The 19,082-nt window shown below is 32.5% G+C and overlaps 1 protein-coding gene across 2 annotated transcripts in view; it reads right to left on the bottom strand.

The window, feature by feature from the left end:
• Positions 1 to 355: 355 nt before the first annotated feature.
• The window catches only part of LOC111157081 (RNA binding motif protein 46), a 40,943-nt gene continuing 22,216 nt past the window's right edge, over positions 356 to 19,082 (bottom strand). Inside the window, exons 4-5 of one of the 2 annotated variants that reach the window (XM_022518315.1) lie at positions 9,164 to 9,223; positions 356 to 2,193 (exon numbers count right to left, since the gene is read on the bottom strand). In XM_022518315.1, coding sequence (XP_022374023.1) covers positions 9,168 to 9,223 — 56 coding nt within the window. In that variant the 3' untranslated portion in view covers positions 356 to 2,193; positions 9,164 to 9,167. The remainder of the gene's footprint in view (positions 2,194 to 9,163; positions 9,224 to 19,082) is intronic. The other variant, XM_022518308.1, reaches the window with a different exon arrangement.

Raw genomic sequence — 19,082 nt, 5'->3', positions numbered from 1 at the left:
CTGCAATATCCTTTGCTTTGGTCCCATGAAGTCACTTAGCCCATGAAAAGGTCAAGATGATTATGAGAGCTAACTTTTTTGTGTATACTAATAAACAAAAATAAAACACATACATATTAGAAGCATCACATATTTAATGTCAAAGAATTTGAATTCACGTACAAAAATTAAACAACACATGATTTCAACTTTAAAAAACCATAACACTTATTAGTCAAACAACTATACAGTGAATATCAAAAACACAAAAGAAGTATAACTATAAAAACCTGAAATACATTAACAGCAAAATTAAAATTTATTTCTATAACAGGTAATTAACTAAAATATTTATAGTTATTTTCAAGGACCACAATGGTAGACTGCTTTTCCTTTAGTACTGCATAAAATTTGTATCTTAATTTTTGCCCTTCATTTCTTTCTACATAATAGTTAGCTGCTTCTGGTTATATAACTGTTACAATCTCTAATACAGATAGTGATCCTTGGTAATCAAATGTAGTGTAACCATTGTCTGCAAGTGCTTAAATATTTGTGAAATGCTATTTGGCAAAGTTATTATGCAAAAATTTAACATAAACTATTGGGTTCTACTGCCCACTCAGGAATTAGAAGTATTTAAAATCCCAAAAGTTTAAAAAGAAGAGTAGTTTGCTATACCTTTATCAAGAGAAACCACTGAATAACTTTTTAAACTCAGCATTTTTACAAGTTCTGCAACTGTAGGTTATTCCAAATTATGGTTGATGTTTACTATGTTGAAATAAATATATATTTATCATTTTAAAACCAAATGTGCAAACCCGATTCTAAAATAAAACAGTATTTTAATTTGCATGCTTTACAAAGAAACTTTTATACTCATGTTTACAGTATCTTCTTCAGAAGAATGAGGCCTGATTGGAGATATACAGTCGCTGTCCAACATGGCTGCCATTAGCAAGTGATATTGTTGGTGACAAGGGATAGCTTGGATAAGAATAAGGCCTTGAAGTATAAGGAAGCACGCTGGGAGTCCCAGAAGAGAAAGTAGCACTAACAGGGGAAAGACTATTTATTGAGCTGCGACGAAAATTGTAGTCTGTAAATAAATACATGAACAATTATGCTGCACATCTTTATGGATACAAATTTAATTCAAAGAGACAAAGCATTAAAACTATAATCACAGTTTGACATAATGTTCTAACATTCAAAATCCTGCTAATACTATTTTGCTGGTAAAGACTGTTTCAACATTCAGAACATTGCAAATTCTAATGGTTTTTTACTAGAAGTTTCTTTCATTGACACAAGTTTCTTTCACTGACACAAAACTTCAGAGATCTTACTAAAATGCATTCTTGGATATCTTTTACTTGCATATCTATTCATTGTTTTGTGGGTTTGATCACAGAAAAAAGAGAACCTCTGATTTCCCTTGTTCTACAATGCAGCTCCTTTTAAATTTGGTTCTGATGCTAAAGGGTAGTCCATGAAGAAAAGATTAAAAACCAGCGAATTCATATTTGCTTATTTTTTTTTGAAACTGTATTTGGCATCAAGCCAGCAGAAACATTCTCCCCTGGGCTGCAAAAACATTTGGTGTAAACTAACTGTCCAATATTTCATTATTTAAATACTAATATAAACTTCTGTATAACTCAGTATACCAATTTAACATTAGCGTTCCTACTTGTACCATAAAACAGTAAAATGAATCATGTTTATAAAATAAACTTCAAGAAACCATTATCAACTTATAGTATAGAAAAATCCAAAAATTAAAACCAAATTATTTTTTAAAAACCAGTTATATTTGAAGTATTACTATTCCACAATAAATATTCATCTTATGTGCCGATAATTTCCTGCTTCATTGTTATGTTTATATGTGTGTATGAATATTAAAGACCAAATTTGTAAATCCTGTACTTTCCAAAAACTCAACTATGTTCTTTAGGGTAGAATAAGCCAACGGCCTAACAATGACTATAAAATGATTATTTATAAAAGTTATGGTGTTTCTAGGAATGAAAAAAAGGAATTAGATAATCTAATGCACAAGTCAAGTTTTTTCTATATTTTCCTGGTCTTATAGATGAGGCCTAAAACATATAAGCATTAACTTAATGTTGTCATGGGACTTAATATTTAGCCAACAGGAATGTGATCAACTGCAGGAGAATAAGCTCAAGCAACATCAGTAAGGACCTAGTTAAGAAAAAAAAATGGAAAAAATAAAAATCAGTTAAATATGTTTAATTTCTAACACTATAAAACTCTAACTTGATTAATTTTATAATCTTTTTATTTTTATTAGTGGTACCATAAAAGCAATAAAAGCAGTCTGTTCCAAGAAGACAAATACATTTAAAATATCCAGTTCAAAATATTTTCAGTATTTTGAAGTTGGATAAGGAATTACTTTGATCCCATTTGCTTTTCTAATATCCAAAGTAGGGTAAGTAGGTATCACAGAATTGTTTTTCTTAAAGGAGGCACTGTGCCTAAATGGTATGGTATTTAGTATTAACAAAAATCTTAGTGCTTCCATAATTCAAATTAATTGTTTAAAAGAATTTCTGATTCTCTCCCCCTAAAGAATATTACACAAATATAGACAATTACTTATTAGACAGGCATCTATGATACAACTAGCTCTTTTAATTTTTAACAATGTGGACACAGACAATTCCATTTAGAAGAGCAGATCTTTAACTAGTTATACTTCTGTAGGTGGGGAAAATGTAGTTTTCAGAGAAATCACTTTCACTTTGGGTTTACACCCATGCAACAGTTAATGCAGGCTGTTCATTGAAATGTAGATAAAAGAGACATCTTCAGAGAATGATTTCACAAAGAAAATAGCCAGACAACTGGCTACTGGCTTAGTACTTAGGTCTGAAAATGGGCATTTTATATAGTCTCCTACTGTGAACCTTTAATTTAAAAATACACTAATCAACTGTTGTCTTCTCACATTTCTAAGGAAACTAAATTGAAATACAAAATTTGACCTCATTCATACAGGATAAATCAAGACAAAAAAATTTCCCCCGAATACTACGAAAATTAGGAAATGAAAAGCTTCAATGTTCATAAGATTTTACAAGCATTTCAAAAGTAAATTTTATTACAAGAATCTAAATATATTCAGAAAAAATCTGGGTAATCAGAAAATACAATACATATCAAATTTAAGATAGTAACTACTGACATAAACCTAGATGAATCATGTTTTCCTTAGATCTAACATACAACATATATCACAGAAAATAAAAATCAGGAAGCATCACTGATTTTTATGAAATAAATTAGGTCAGTCAGAATTCCTAGCATATACTTACTTGCCCACCCCTGGTTTTTCTTCCCAATGAATATTCTTAGCTCTTCAATCCCACTGTTTCTGTCTCAGACTTGGATCTGTCCTCCCCTTTTCCCTTCTTAAGGGAATGATAGAGCCAATTTCAGAATTTAAGTTTTACACTAAGAATTATTCAACTGTCTTAAGACTTTCTAAATTTAGGTACAATTTATATACAGTGAAATGCATATATCCTATGTGCCCATTTCAGTGAGTTCTGATAACTCTATAAACCTATGCCACCAACCCCTAAAACAAGATACAAAACATATCCATCAATCCAGAAGTTCCTTGTGTTCCTTTCCAGTTAATAGCCCTTCTGCGGGAGGCAACCACTTTCTGATTTCTCACTATAGCTTAGATTTGTCTGTTCTTAGACGTCATACAAAATGTATTTTTTAAGAAATCTTAAGCCTAGCTTCTTTCTCTCAATATAATTTCTAAGATTCACTATGCTGTGTATGTCACTTTACTCCTTTTTATTGTTCAGCAGTATTCTATTGTATGTATACACTATAACATTTTTTATCCATTTACCTGCTGACCAATAAATATTTATTTCTAAATTTCAACTATTATGAATAAAGCTGTCATGAATATTCTCATATGAGTCTTTTTGTGGATATATGTTTTCATTTCTTTTGGGTAAATAACTAGGAGTGGAACTGCTGGGTCATTGGGCAGACAGATACTGCCCAGCAGTTCTTCAATGTGACCACTTTACATTCATACCAGTAAAATACAAGAGCTCTGTTCTATATCCTCACCAACATTTAGTATTGCCAGTGTTTTGAATCATAACTATCCCAGTATGTGAAATGGAATCTCATTTTGGTTTTAATTTGGATTTCCCTCATGACTAATCCGTCATAACTAATTATGTGTTTAGCTGCCCATCTGAACATGTTCTTTAGTAAAGTATGTATTCAAGCCTTTTAATCTATTGTTATTGGTTTGACTTTTTATTGTTTATAATAAAAATTTTTAACTAATCAAATTCTCTAATTCAAAATCATAAACCAGGAATAGGTTGGTCCTCAGAAGTCTCTAAAATTCCAACCAACTTTCACTGAAGAGTGAAACAGACCAAAGATGGTTGATTAAGTGACTGTTGGCTACTCCCACAGTTAAATGAAGAAAAACAAGTTAAAAATTAGGTCTCCTAACTCCTAGGAAAGTATTATTTCTACTTGACCAGCTTTTTCACTCTGTATATCTTCCCAAAACTGGGCTGGGGAAAGTGGTTGTTAGAGGTTGTCTAGTAAGAGGTTGTCAGAGGGTAGAAATACAGTAGATGGTGCTCTCAGCGATCTGGCCGCTGCTCGCACCCACCCACCCCCACATTTCCCATTCAAACCACGCAGCTCTGCATTCCCGTTTTATACGCTAAATGTTATCTAAGAATCTCATTTGAAGAAAAGGCCCTTTGCAAAAATAAATAAATAAATAGACTTTGCTCTAATGTAATGATTAGAGATAGCATTTTGAGCAAATTGCCTACAATTTCATAATTATATCTGGAAAGAATACACTTCCATAGAGTAGCTTTGATCTATACTGCAAACAGGCTTAACCTTAAGTGCCTATTCTAATCAAGCAGTAATGGCTAAAAGGACCCCCAATTCCCAACCATTTGGAAGCTGTGGCTAGACTGAGCAGGAAAGTGAACAGGCAGTAACTGCTGTGCCACTGACCTGGGAGCAAGTGCAGAGACTGGCAGCACTTTCAGCACCTTTTTGTCAGTCCCACTTCTGTGTTAATTCAGTCTACTACCTTTCTCTGACCAACACAAGAGATAAACCACCACCAAGATGATTCTCAGTGAAAATTTAAGCAATGGATGTACACTGCTGCTTTACTCCATTTGTCTCATTTGTTTCTAATTCTCTTACACATCTTGACCAAACACCATGGATTCTCAAACTGCTTCTCTGCTTCATATAAAAGAGGGAGGAAACCCTTAATGGAGACCTTACACTGAGTTTGGTCGAAGTGTCTTCCTACTCTTATTTTAGCTATCCGTTTCTTCTGGTTTGTTTCGGACCATACTCTTTTAACTTTCCATTAGTAAGTACATTCCTCATAATTCTTCTTGTTGTTAACTATTTTTCTTCTTCTCCTTAACTATTTAAGTTCTACCTTCAAATCCACTCCCATTTTGATGTACCTTTTTTAAGTGTACAATTCAGTGGTTTTTAACAGATTCACAAAGTTGTGTAACCAGAAACACTACCCAGAATATTTTCATCACCCTAAACAGAAACTCTGAACCTTTTAGCAGTCACTCCTTCCTTTTCTCTCCCCCAGCCCCAGCAACCACTAATTTTTCTGTTTCTATTGATTTGCCTGTTCTAGATTTTTAATAAAAATGGAATCATACAATTTATGTTGTCTTTTTAAATTAGCTCCTTAGCATTTGTTTCCAAGGTTCACCCATGTTGTAGTATATATCAGAACTTCATTCCTCTTTGGATCCCTTGCATGAATATACCACATTTTGTTTATCTACTCATCAGTCAATGGATATTTAGGTTGTTTCTCTCTGTTGGCTATTATGAATAATGATGCTAAGGAATAATGTGTACAAAATTTCATGTGGACATATGCTTTCGATTCTCTGGAGTAAAGAACTAGAAATCAACATGCTGGATCATAAGGTAATTTTATGTTTAACTTTAGAGGCAACTATACTGTTTTCTAAGACAGCTATACTGTTTTACCCTCCTAAAAGCAGTGTATGAGAATGAAGCACCTGATATTTTGATCTATGAAACACATTTCCCATACCCTTAATACATATCCCATAACTTTAATACATACTTTAAGGACTTCTTCCGATTTCTATAGGATATTTACTAAAATTTTTGAAAAAATTTTTATTTCACCATTTTATTATTTCAATTTCTAAAATTCAAAGAGGCCATAACTGAAACAACTCAGTAACTTTCTTTCACTAAACTTCACCTGCCTGTTAACAAGTTAACATGTTAACACAGCACTGTATATATGCAGAACACAAAACATGGCTGGATTCAAAGAGAGATTTAAGAAATCTCTATTACAGTGTAAATGACATTTATCATTTATTTTGTCCTTTCCAACCTAGGAAAGAATTATCAAGAACTAACTATAAAACAGATGAGGAAATTTTCAAAATTACTACTTATTAAATAACTTATAACTTACAACATATTTAAAAATTATTAACTAGAATTTTTAAGTAATATTTTTGGCTAGAACACTTTAGTTATTATCAAATTTACTGGCATTTTTATCTAGTTTACTTTCCCTATTACAATTAAATATTGACCAAAACAAGGTATTTTTACCCTTTACTTAATTTTTGCTATAGGCAACTGACAGAAAAGAGCAAGAAGGAGACATGAAATGACCAATGTTTTTTCTAAGACTAGGCTCATATAATAGCTTAGGTAAGTTTTTCTGTTTTAAGATGATTTTTAGGAGGCTTTCAGTATGATAATCCTAGTAATGGTGGCTGCATAAGAATGAAAGTTATTATCTCTAACTCCTTATAAAGTTCTAGTTGGTTAGTTCTGTTTTTCAGATTCAGTTTTGGGGAAAAAATCATCTGCTTTTGTTTTTAATTGTTTTTTAAATTTACAATTTATTTTTTATATAATTTTGAGTGATTTGTTTCAAATTCTTGCTGTGAAACTTTGACAGTATATATCAATTTTTATAAACATAATTGTCAGATACCTGTACTCTTATTTTTAAGAAATTACTACTATTTCATTACCTAAAGATTACCTAAATTACCTAAAGATTGTTATTTAAGCTTTCAAAAAACAAAGGTTTGAAATTCTAGAAAAAGCAAACTAATCTATAGTAACAGCAATCAGATCAGTGGTTGCCTGGAAAAGACGACAAAGGAACAGATTACTGTAGGAGTGGCAAAAATGTTTTCCTGACTGTGATATCGTTTCACAGATGTATACATAAATCAAAACTGACCAAAGTGTACCCTTTAAATGTGTACTTTATTGTATTTCAATTATACTTTGATAAGGTTATAAACAAAACCCAAGTGTTTCTTTGAGTTAGTTTCAGTGTTTCCCAACATATATCCTTGTACAACTGAAGTACTCAAAACAAGAATCCCTAAGCCAAATAAAATACTGAAAAAATTTTAGTAAAACTGGATTTAACACTTACACAGGTTGCTACTGCAGTGATTTTTAATACACTAATAAGCATTATGATTTTTCCTAAGGCAGTATGTAGTACACAGCTTTCCCCAAACTTGTTTGACCTTAGAAATAGTTATTTAACTGAACAAACTTTGCAAATCACTTTGGGAAGAAATTTTAACAGGGCTAGTATGTAATGGCAAACATTAAAAACAAAACAGAAATATTCTTGAACTATGTTAAACACAGTGATTACAAATTCAAATGCCCTCAGAGGCTCAAACAAATGAAAAAGAACTCAAAGAGGACCAAATGTAAAACAGGTGTCTAGCTATTTGTACTGAAATTAAATCAAATTGCTTTCCTTTCAAAAAACCAAAGAGACCAAACAAACCACACCTAGAGTTTCCAGTCTGCTACCTTTGTTTAATAGATTATGTCAAATTCCTTTTCAAGATAGTTTCTAAACCATTTGGAAGAGATTAATAGAAAAGCAACCTGTAAGAGAAAATTATTATCTGAGCGCTATAGTTTATCTAGGTTTCAGTATGGCTCAAAAATTATAGCTCACTAGAAAAACTATCTGGGCAAAAGTGAAGAGAGAATAAAAGCCTTAGGAAAAATGGCAACTCTTTTCAAGTCTCATTTCTATGAGTAAAATTAGTTCTCATAATTCAAAATTTTAACTACAGAATTTTGTAAAAGGTATTTCTGCAAATAGCATCCATATTTGAATTTTTATGTTAAGATTAAGATATACAGGGGTGCCTGGGTGGCTCAGCCTCTGCCTTCGGCTCAGGTCATGATCTCAGGGTCCTGGGATCGAGTCCCGCATCGGGCTCTCTGCTCAGCAGGGAGCCTGCCTCCTCCTCTTTCTCTCTGCCTGCCTCTCTGCCTACTTGTGATCTGTCTGTCAAATAAATAAAAAAAATCTTTAAAAAAAAAAGATTTAAGATATACAAAAATAAAGTCATATGCCTCAAGCATAATAAATACATTTCCTTGTATCTAATATATGAGTTCTATTAATGAGTTAATAATTATTGAGTACTTACTAAGTGCCAAAGCTACCTATACAACATCAGCACTACTTAAACCTTATAAAAGCCTCACAAAACAAATACTATTATTTTCCTCTTCAACAAGGAAATTGAGGCACAGAAAGATGAAAGTTAACTTACTTAAGAACACAGAACGAGTACATGGATTCTACCCAGGGAACCACAACATTCTTTTTGCCTCAACATATGAAAAGGAAGCTGAATGAAAGTAATCTTTATTTAAACTATAAACTACATTTAACATCCTAATAAAACCTATCCTTTCAGCAATTTTCAGATAAAATTGAGAAATGCTGAAAATCTACATATAATACACTCACTCCAACAACATCTACATTAAAATACTGTTTACCATATGTAGTGGTTCAAAACATACACTAGTATGTTATAAGCTTTGAGAAGAACCTGAAATACGGAAACCAGTTAACTTTTTAAAACTTTTCTTAACAAATCTATAATTAATAAAGCTATTATAACCAAATATTTCACAAGCTTCTTTAGACAATTTTAAATTTTCTTCTTATAACCATAAGAATAATTTATAACTGGCTTTCTGAAAACTAAATATATCACTTAATGTAAGAAAAAAAAAGACTTTTTCTTACCTGTTTATTTTCTCCAAATTCTTCTACATAGGTCCAGGCTGAAGAGATTGTGTTCCCTGTCTGTAAGCAGTGAAGACAGAAAAGAATTGAGTCTTTAGATTGATGTTATCCCTAATCTTGGAAGTGCATGGAATCCTTGATAACTTTAGTTAAAAACTCAATCAGTAAATAGGAAAATAAACTTAAAGAACAAACAAGTGACAAATAATTATCATTTCTGAATCTCTGCAAAGATGAAAAAAGAAAACAGTATTCTGATATATAAATGAAAAGTATGAGTTAATATATAACCAAAAATGTCTCTCTATACAAATTAAGTCCTTATTAGTTGGTTTTCCCAAGAAGTACTAATAAAATAAAGGACTTTAAAAACAAATAAGATTGCCCAATTTCTGATAAGAAGATAGCCCAAAGAATCTAAAGGAATTTGAAAAATACCAGTATCTTTTCTTTCTGTCATAAAAAGAGATAGATGGGGGGGCGCCTGGGTGGCTCAGTGGGTTAAAGCCTCTGCCTTCGGCTCGGGTCATGATCTCAGGGTCCTGGGATCGAGCCCCGCATCGGGCTCTCTGCTCCGCGGGGAGCCTGCTTCCTCCTCTCTCTCTGCCTGCCTCTCTGCCTACTTGTGATTTCTGTCAAATAAATAAAATCTTTAAAAAAAAAAAAAAAAAAAGAGATAGATGGCCAAAATAATACTAAGCTTAAAAAAAGTTTTTCTTATTAACAGCTAAACTTTATATACTTGAAACCTAATATAACCATATATAGTACAACTTTGGATATCCATATTTTAGTGGTTATCTCTTTATATCCCTTAAAGTGTTCTGGTTAGGATGTACATCCAACCGTATGCTAAGATATTGTGCAAAAAAAAAAAAATATATGAACAAATGAAAATGTTTGATGATCCACATAGAACTACAGATTTTTAAATAGCCATCTTAAAGATTATAACTCAGTAGAAAAAAAGTCAAAATATTTTATTATTTACATGATGAAATTAGGTAACTTCCATAAACCCTCCTGGTAAGAGTTTAAAAAATGCAGGTAATTATTAAAAAGCAAAAGGATTTATCAAAAAGCACTGAGAAGGACCAAAGAAGACACTGAAGAATTACGGGACCATGATCTTGGATAAGAAGGAAACCCAACATAGTTTGCACACCTTTTGGAGATGTGTTTTCCCCTAGAAGGACTGGTCAACTCTGAAGAAGGATCTGATAGCCAATGGAAGATAACAAGAGACAAACAAATTTCTGAGGATAAAAGGACAAAATTAGAGCTGTGGAGCTAGTGATAGCTGGGAACCTGAATAAAACTGAACTTTTTAAGAGAAGACCAACTTTAAGAGAGAGTAAACTCAACTTCAACTTTTCCTGGTCCCTGCCTGGATTAATAAGGCAATCTGGGATTGCCAGTCCCTTGGTCATCTTTCTGAAGCAATATAAATATTCCCTAAATAAACATAAGAGCATGCTAGCTTTCAAACTATCCCTGTATTTTTCATAGACAATATGTGACATTCAATCAAAAATAGTCAGTCATAGAAAGATAAAACAATGTGACCTAAAACCAACAGAAAAAACATTCAACAGTAACTGATCTACAGGGAATTTAGATAAAGTTTTCAGAACTGGCTATTAAAATAACTATGCCTAATATACTCAAGGAAATAAAAGACCAAAAATTTTGAAGGAAAAATGTAAATCATAAGTCAAATGAAATCCTAAAACTGAGAAATAAATCCAAATAAATGGTTTTATCAGCATGTTAGACACATATTTAAAAAAAAATTAATGAAGCAAACTAAAGGTCCAAGGCAAATACACAGACAAAACATACAAAAAAGTGCAAAACACAGAAAGAATATAATAGATAAATGGGATACAGTAAAGAGGTCTAACATAGGTGTAACTGGAATACCATTTAAAAAGGAGGGAAAAAAATGAAACCAAACCAGTATTTGAAAACAAAGTAACTTAGAACTTTCTGCAACAAGTGAGTAACATTGATCCACAGATTTTAGACATTGTGAAAAGTCTCAATTAAGATAAAAGCCAAGAAAACAGTACGTAAGCACGTCACAGTGACACTTTCGGAAATCACAGATATTGAGAAAATATTAAAACTCCCCACAGGGGTGAGGAGAGTTTATGTTCAAAGGAACAATAAGTAAATTACAGCTGACTTCTCAACAGAAACAGTGGAAACCAGAAAACAGTGAGTGGAATTATAACTTCAAAGGGCTAGAGGAAAATAACTGCTGACCTTATATATAAGATCAGCAGTTATTTTATTTATATATATATATATTATGCATATATATATATATCCTTTCAAAAGGTGAATCAAAAACATATTCAGGTAAACAAAACTGAAATAAAGGAAATACAAATGAATGTTCTTCGGGCAGAATATAAAGGAACAACTATAGAGGAAACTTGGAGATATAAAATAGGAAATGAAGAATAAAGAAAATGCTAAAAATGTAAATGTAAATGAAAATAAATGTATATTTCGAAAGAACTATTATAATTAGGTATGTGGGGGATAAAATATACAAGTTTAAAACATTTGGAAATACCAGGGCGCCTCTGACTCTTGATCTCTGCTCAGGTCTCAATCTCAGGGTCATGAGTTCGAGCCTCGCATTGGGTTCTATGCTGGGTGTGGAGACTACTCATTAAAAAAAAAAAAAAAAGATAAAACATATGGTAATACCATGATACTGTAGAAATTGGAAGAAGAAATAAGTTGAAGTGTATAAAGGTTCTTACACTGTCTGGAAATGTGATAAAAGCATTAATATTAGACTTTAATAGGTTAGGAATCCAAGTTGGAATCAACAGGGTAATCACTACAAGAACAGTAAAGACTCTACAGCTAATACAGCTGAAAGAAGAGAAAAGGGCAAAGTAATCATCTATCTAAAGAAGGTAAGAAAAAGAGAATAGGGCAACAGAACAAAGAATAGAAAGCAAATGGCAAGATGAAAGATTCTAAGCAAATCAATAAGAACATTAAATGCAGTTAACCCAACACTCAAAGAACAGACTTTCAACAAAAACATCAACAAAAATAACAACAGAACCTAATTATATACTGCTCTCATCTTATGGCTAAGATACAGGAAAAGTAGAAGTTACACAATGGAAAAATATGTAATATCCAAACTAACCAAAAGACAGCTTACAAGTAAGTTTAAGTTAACATCAGAAAAGTACAGTACAGCTTAAGGCAGGAAAGCATGATAGAGCTAGAATGACAGTATAATGATAAAAGGTACACTTACCAGAGAAATATAACAAATTCTGGATTTCTATACATCTAATATAGAACCTCAAAATATAAAATGCAAAAACTGAAAGAACCAAAGGAGGAATAAAAATAGACCTATAATCACAGTGGGTGGTTTTTATAACCCTCTCTCAATAAAAGAATGAGCAGACAAAAAAAAATCATGTAACATAAATTTAAATATGATTAACAAACTTTCCCTAACTGAATTGTATGCCTCAAAAAGACATGCTGAGGGGCGCCTGGGTGGCTCAGTGGGTTAAAGCCTCTGCCTTCGGCTCAGGTCATGATCCCAGGGTCCTGAGATCGAGCCCCGCATCGGGCTCTCTGCTCAGCGGGGAGCCTGCTTCCTCCTCTCTCTCTGCCTGTCTCTCTACCTACTTGTGATCTCTGTCTGTCAAATGAATAAAAAAAAAAAAAAAAGACATGCTGAAGTCCAACTACTCACACCTCTGAATGCGACCTTATTCAGAAATAGAGCCATTGCAAATGTAATTAGTTAAGCTGAGGTCACAGCAGAGTATGATAGAGCCTTAATCTAATATGACTGGTATCCTTCCAGGAGTAGAGAAAACAGAAGATTGCCTTGTGAAGACACAGACACACAGGGAGAAGACAATATTACAATAGAGGCAGTGACTAGCATTATCCATCTATAACCCAACAACTCGAGGACTGCCGACAACAGAAGTTAAAATTGGCAAGGTAATTCTCTTCTGTTGGCCTGAACAGGAACATGGTCCTGCCAACACCTTGATTTCTGGCTTCTAGCCTTCAGAACGTTGGGCGAATAAATTTCTATTGCTTAAGTCACCCAGACTGGTACTTTGCCACAGTGGCCCTCGTAAATACAAGGCAATTAACAACTGCAAACACATTCTTTTTAAGCAGGCATGGAATATTTACATTAATTGGTTGTTAAAAAAAAAAAACAAAAGGACTAAAATCATACTTTCTGATCATAGCAAAAAATATATATAGGTAACTATAAAAATTTGTGTGTTTGCTCAAGAAATCAAAACATTTTGAAATGAACAGATAAATGGATAAAGATGTGGCCCATATACAAAATGGAATGTTACTCAGCCATCAGAAAGGATGAATACCCAACTTTTGCATCAACTTGGATGGGACTGGAGGAGATAATGCTAAGTGAAATAAGTCAAACAGAGAAAGTCAATTACCATATGGTTTCACTTACTTGTGGAACATATGGAATAACATGGAGAACATTAGGAGAAGGGAAAAGTGAAGGGGGAGAAATCAGAGTGGGAGATGAACCATAAGAGACTATGGACTCCAGGAAACAAATAGAAAGTTTTAGAAGGGAGGTCGGTGGGGGATGGATGAGCCTGCTGGTGGGCATTAAGGAGGGCACAGATTGCATGGAGCGCTGGGTGTTATACGCAAACAATGAATCATGGAACACTGCAACAAAAACTAATGAGGTACTGTATGGTGAGTAACGTAACACAATAAAAATAAATAAATACATAATAAAAATAAAAATACAATACAGCAAAATGTGTCACAGCTATCACCATACCTTAGGAGGGGAAATTTGTAGCCTGAATATGTATATATTACAGTAAAAAAAAAGGCTGAAAACTCTAAACTAGGATGGCTTCCTAGATGATATTTCACATATTCAAAAAATATATCATACCAATTATATACAAACTCTTCCACAGAACAAAGAGAAAAAACTTCCTGCTTTTAGGAAGAAAGGCATGGGCCAATCTCACTAATGAACACAGGTATAAAAATCCAAAAGAAAATATCAAAAGTCTCTTCAATAAACAGTGCTGGGAAAATTGGACAGCTATGTATAGAAAAATGAAACTCAATCATTCTCTTACATCATACACAAAGATAAACTCAAAATGGATAAAAGACGTCAATGTGAGGCAGGAATCCATCAGAATCCTAGAGGAGAACATAGGCAGTAACTAGAAAGCAAATTCAAGACATGTATCCAAAGGCAAAGAAAACAAAAGCAAAAATGAACTTTTGGGCCTTAGTCAAGATAAAAAACTTCTGCACAGCAAAGGAAACAGTCAACAAAACAAAGAGGCAACCCACAGAATGGGAGAAGATATTCACAAATGACACTACAGATAAAGGGCTGACATCCAAGACCTATAAAGAACTCCTCAAACTCAACATCCAAAAAACAGATAATCATATCCAAAAATGGGCAGAAGACATGAACAGACACTTCTCCAAAGAAGACATACAAATGGCTAACAGACACAAGAACAAGTGTCCATCATCATTAGCCATCAGGGAAATTATAATCAAACCCACATTGAGATACCAACCTAACACCAGTTAGAATGGCCAAAATTAACAAGACAGTAAACAACACGTGTTGGAGAGGATGTGGAGAAAGGGGAACCCTCTTACACTGTTGGTGGGAATGCAGGTTGATGCAGCCACTTTGGAAAATAGTGTGGAGATTCCTTAAGAAATTAAAAATAGAGCTACCCTATGATCCTGCAATTGCACTACTGGGTATTTGCCCCAAAGATATAAATGTAGTGAAAAGATGGGCTATATGTACCCCAATGTTCATAGCAGCAATGGCTACAATTGCCGAACTGTGGAAAAAGCCAAGATGCCCTTCAACAGATGAATGGATAAAGAAGATATGTTTCATATATACAATGAAATATTACACCTTCATCAGAAAGGAGAATACCCAACTTTTGTATCAACATGGATGGGTCTGGAAGAGATTATGCTGAATGAAATAAGTCAAGCAGAGTCAATTATCATATGGTTTCACTTACTTGTGGAGCATAAGGAGTAACACAAAGGGCACTAGAAGATGGAAAGGAGAAGTAAGTTGGGGGAAATCGGGAGGGGGAGATGAACCATGAGATTCTGTGGACTCTGAGAAACAAACTGAGGGTTTTGGAGGGGAAGGAGGTGGGAGGATAGGTAAGCCTGATGATAGGTATTAAGGAGGGCACATATTGCAAGGAGCAATGGGTATGGTCCATAAGCAATGAATCTTGGAACACTGGAAAAATTAAATTAAATTAAAAAAATAGCAAAAACCAAATTTAGCAATACACAAAAAGGATAATGCATGATGACCAAATTGTATCTATTACAGAAATATAGGACTGATGTCACACTGAAACACCAATGCAAATCACCACATTAAAAGAATAAAAAACAAAAATGATATAATTATCTAACTATATACAAAAAAGCATTTGATAAAATTCATCACCCAAGTCATTCTTGATAAAAACTCTTAGCAAACTAGGAACAGAAGAAAATGCCCTTAATGTGACAAAGTGCTTCTATAATAAAAGCTATGACAAACATCATACCTTAATGGAGAAATAGTGAAAGTTTAAAAGGATGCCTTCTATCATTATTTGTATTCAATGCCGGACAAGCGGTTCTAGCCAGTGAAACAAGGCAAGAGAAAAAAGAAAAGTATAAGGATAGAAAAGAAGGAAAAAGCTCATTATTTGCAGCTGACATGACTTTGTAGGTAGAAAATTTAAAATAATGGAGGATCAAACCATTAGAATTAGATAGATCATTTTATTCAAAACATAAAAAATAAATTGTAATTATATAAGCAATCAGAAATCAAAATTAAAAGGCACCTTTTACATTAGTACTGAGCAACATTAAATACCTACAAATAAATCTAATAAAAGATGTAGGAGAAATTTATATAGCAGACTACTGAATGTTTGGAAAAATTAAAGAAAGCCTAAATAAATGGAGAGATCTGTAATATTCATGGATCAGAAGTTCCAATAGTATAAAATGTCATTCCTTTGCAAATTGATCTGCATATATAATTCAATTTTAATCAAAGTCCCAGTAGGACTTCTTTTTGGTATAAATTAACAATCTAATTGTAAAATTCATATGGAAACATAAGGGCTGAGAAGAGCCAAGATAATCAAGAAAAAAATATGTAAAGATGTTCTCTATCAAATTAAGACTTTTCAAAGTTATGTAATTAAGACAATGTGGTAAATTAAATTAGATCAATGGAATAATGAACCCAGAATAAGGCAGGTATGTGCACATAGGTGTGCATGTGTGTACATACACATACATACTTGATCTATGCTGAAGGTGGCACTTCAGAGTCATGAGAAAAGGGTAGTTTTTTCAATAAATAGTGCTATGTAAATGATTATACATATTGAGGGTAAAATAAAATGAATATGTACTTCAAACCCTCACTAAATTTAAAAGAAAAAAAATTCTCAATTTCTAGGAGAATTATTTCATGACTTTGAGGTAAGCAAAGATTTCTTAAGCACGACACAACCAGGACTAACTTTAAAAAACTGATAAATTAAACCATACCAAAATTAAGAACTTCTCTGTTTTTCAAAGTGTACCTTGAATAAGAGTAGAAAGGTAAGCCACACAGAAAAAGGTATTTGTAGAAAATATATCCAACAAGGGGCTTGTATCTTAAGTAATTAAAAAAAAAAAAAAAAAACCAAGCAACCCACTACAATAAAGAGACAAGAAACTTAGAACAAGATATTTCATCAAGAGGATATCTTAATGCCCCATAATCCTTTTAAAAGATGCTTGATATCATTAGTAAACAGTGATATAAAAGTTAAAATCTCAAGGAGACAGCAATATATACTAAGCAGAATGTTCCAAATTTTCAAAGATTAATAATACCCAAGTGTTGGCAGGAATTTGGAATAACCGAAACCCACATGCTGCTTATGAAGTGTAAATTTATATAATCATTTTGAAAAACTGGCATTATTTACTCAAGTTTTAAAAATATGACCCACTTTTACTCCCATGTATTCAATGGGAATGCATGCAAGAATCTTCACAGCATCATTATTCGAACAGCACAAACTGAAAGCACCTCAAATTTCTATCAACAATAGAAACAGCAAATAAATTCTAACATTCTGATGGAATGTTACTATCAATGAGAGTGAATGAACCATACTGCCACATGCAACAACATGGACCAATCTTTATTCATAAACATAATGTTAAAAGAAGCCAGACAAAAATATATAAAATGCTGTATAAAAACCAAAAACACAGAAGTCAGAAGGATGGTTTGGGAAGAGAGAAGATAATATGTGCATCGGGGTACAAACAAAGGAACTTTCTGAGGTGTTGATATTTTATGTTTTCACTGGTAGTTAAACAGATATGGTCCTCTGTAGTAATTCACAAAGCTTATAGTTACGATTTGTGGACTTTTCTGTCTGTATGTAATGTAATAACTTACTAAGTTTAAAAAAAGGGAATTACAACAGCTACCATAGTGATATCCATAAATGAGAAACTCATCATTATGATTAAAAAATAAAACTACTAATACAGTTAGCAAAATAAAGTAAAAATGATTCAGAGCAATTTAGAAACTATAATGGTGTTTTTTCACCATTCAGTAAATGTCTAATTTAGTAAAGAATCTAATTGAAATTACTATTAAATACGGAACCAGTTGTCCCTCCATAAGGCCTTCACATACCGTCTGGAGTTTTACAATTAATTATTTGTTAATCTTTAGTAAAGTTTAAGAGGAAAAATGCTGGAATTTAAATTATCAGTCTAAAACAATTACATTTCTGTTAATGTACAGAAGAGATGATGATAATCCTCAAAGGAAAAGTAAAAACCATCAGCAGAATCTCAAGTAAATGTCAAACACAAGGTTACTACTGGTGCTTTGTCATTTGTTAGTTTCGTCATTTGTTATTCCTTTTAAAAAGTATTGACTGTTAATAAATTTATTCAATGAAACTATTTCAAAAGAATTTTTTTTTTAGTTTCAGGTATACAACATAATGATTATTCAGTAAGGGATTATTCAATAATCCAGACACAAGGGAAAAGCTAGGGGAAAGAAAAGGCATGTCAAAAAGTCAAGAATAAGAATAAGATACATCAAATTTCAAAGATCAGAAACAGGATCTCGTTTTCTATAAAACTGAAATCATTAGATACGTTATTTTTAGTCTTCTGTTATGTAGAAGTAAAAGCCAAAAAAATACAAACTAGGTAAAATTACTACTAATTAAGGTATTTATTTTCATTATATCCACTAAGACCTATCATTGTAGATATGAACTGTTCTATAAACATGTGATGAAATGTTTTAAAAATCACTTAAAACTAATTATACAAGCACACTGTGTATTTTTGAAGATTTCACTGGTTTTCAGTTTGAAGAAGAATTCCATACAAATTTTTAAATAATTAGTATAAAAAATGAAGAACTGTGTTTCAGACTTTCAGGTATGGCATACTGCTCTTTCTTCTTTTCAAAACAGAAAATAACTGAATGCACAGGATTCCAGTATATTCCAAATGAAACTTCTGTATTAGCAACCTGAATTTTCAGGGTTTTTCCTGCCTTTAGAAACTAAACTGAAAGTACTCCATCTTCTTATTCTACAACTGTTTAGAAGAATGAAGAAATACAAGCCATTGTAATAAGTTTAGAAAGAACATACAACAAATAAGCTATTGCCAATTATTTTCCATTTGTGATGTCTTAACAAATGTTATAGATGGCACTATATGTAACTATGGCTTATGTTATGAACTTAAGAAGCTATAATGGTCAATAAATATTAAAAAATTA

This window comes from Enhydra lutris, unplaced genomic scaffold (genome assembly GCF_002288905.1).
Source record: "Enhydra lutris kenyoni isolate GAN:26980312 unplaced genomic scaffold, ASM228890v2 scaffoldscaffold3, whole genome shotgun sequence".
NCBI lineage: Eukaryota > Metazoa > Chordata > Mammalia > Carnivora > Mustelidae > Enhydra > Enhydra lutris.
The sequence above is the reverse complement of the archived record's forward strand: the minus strand, read 5'-3'. Positions and strand labels throughout refer to the sequence as shown.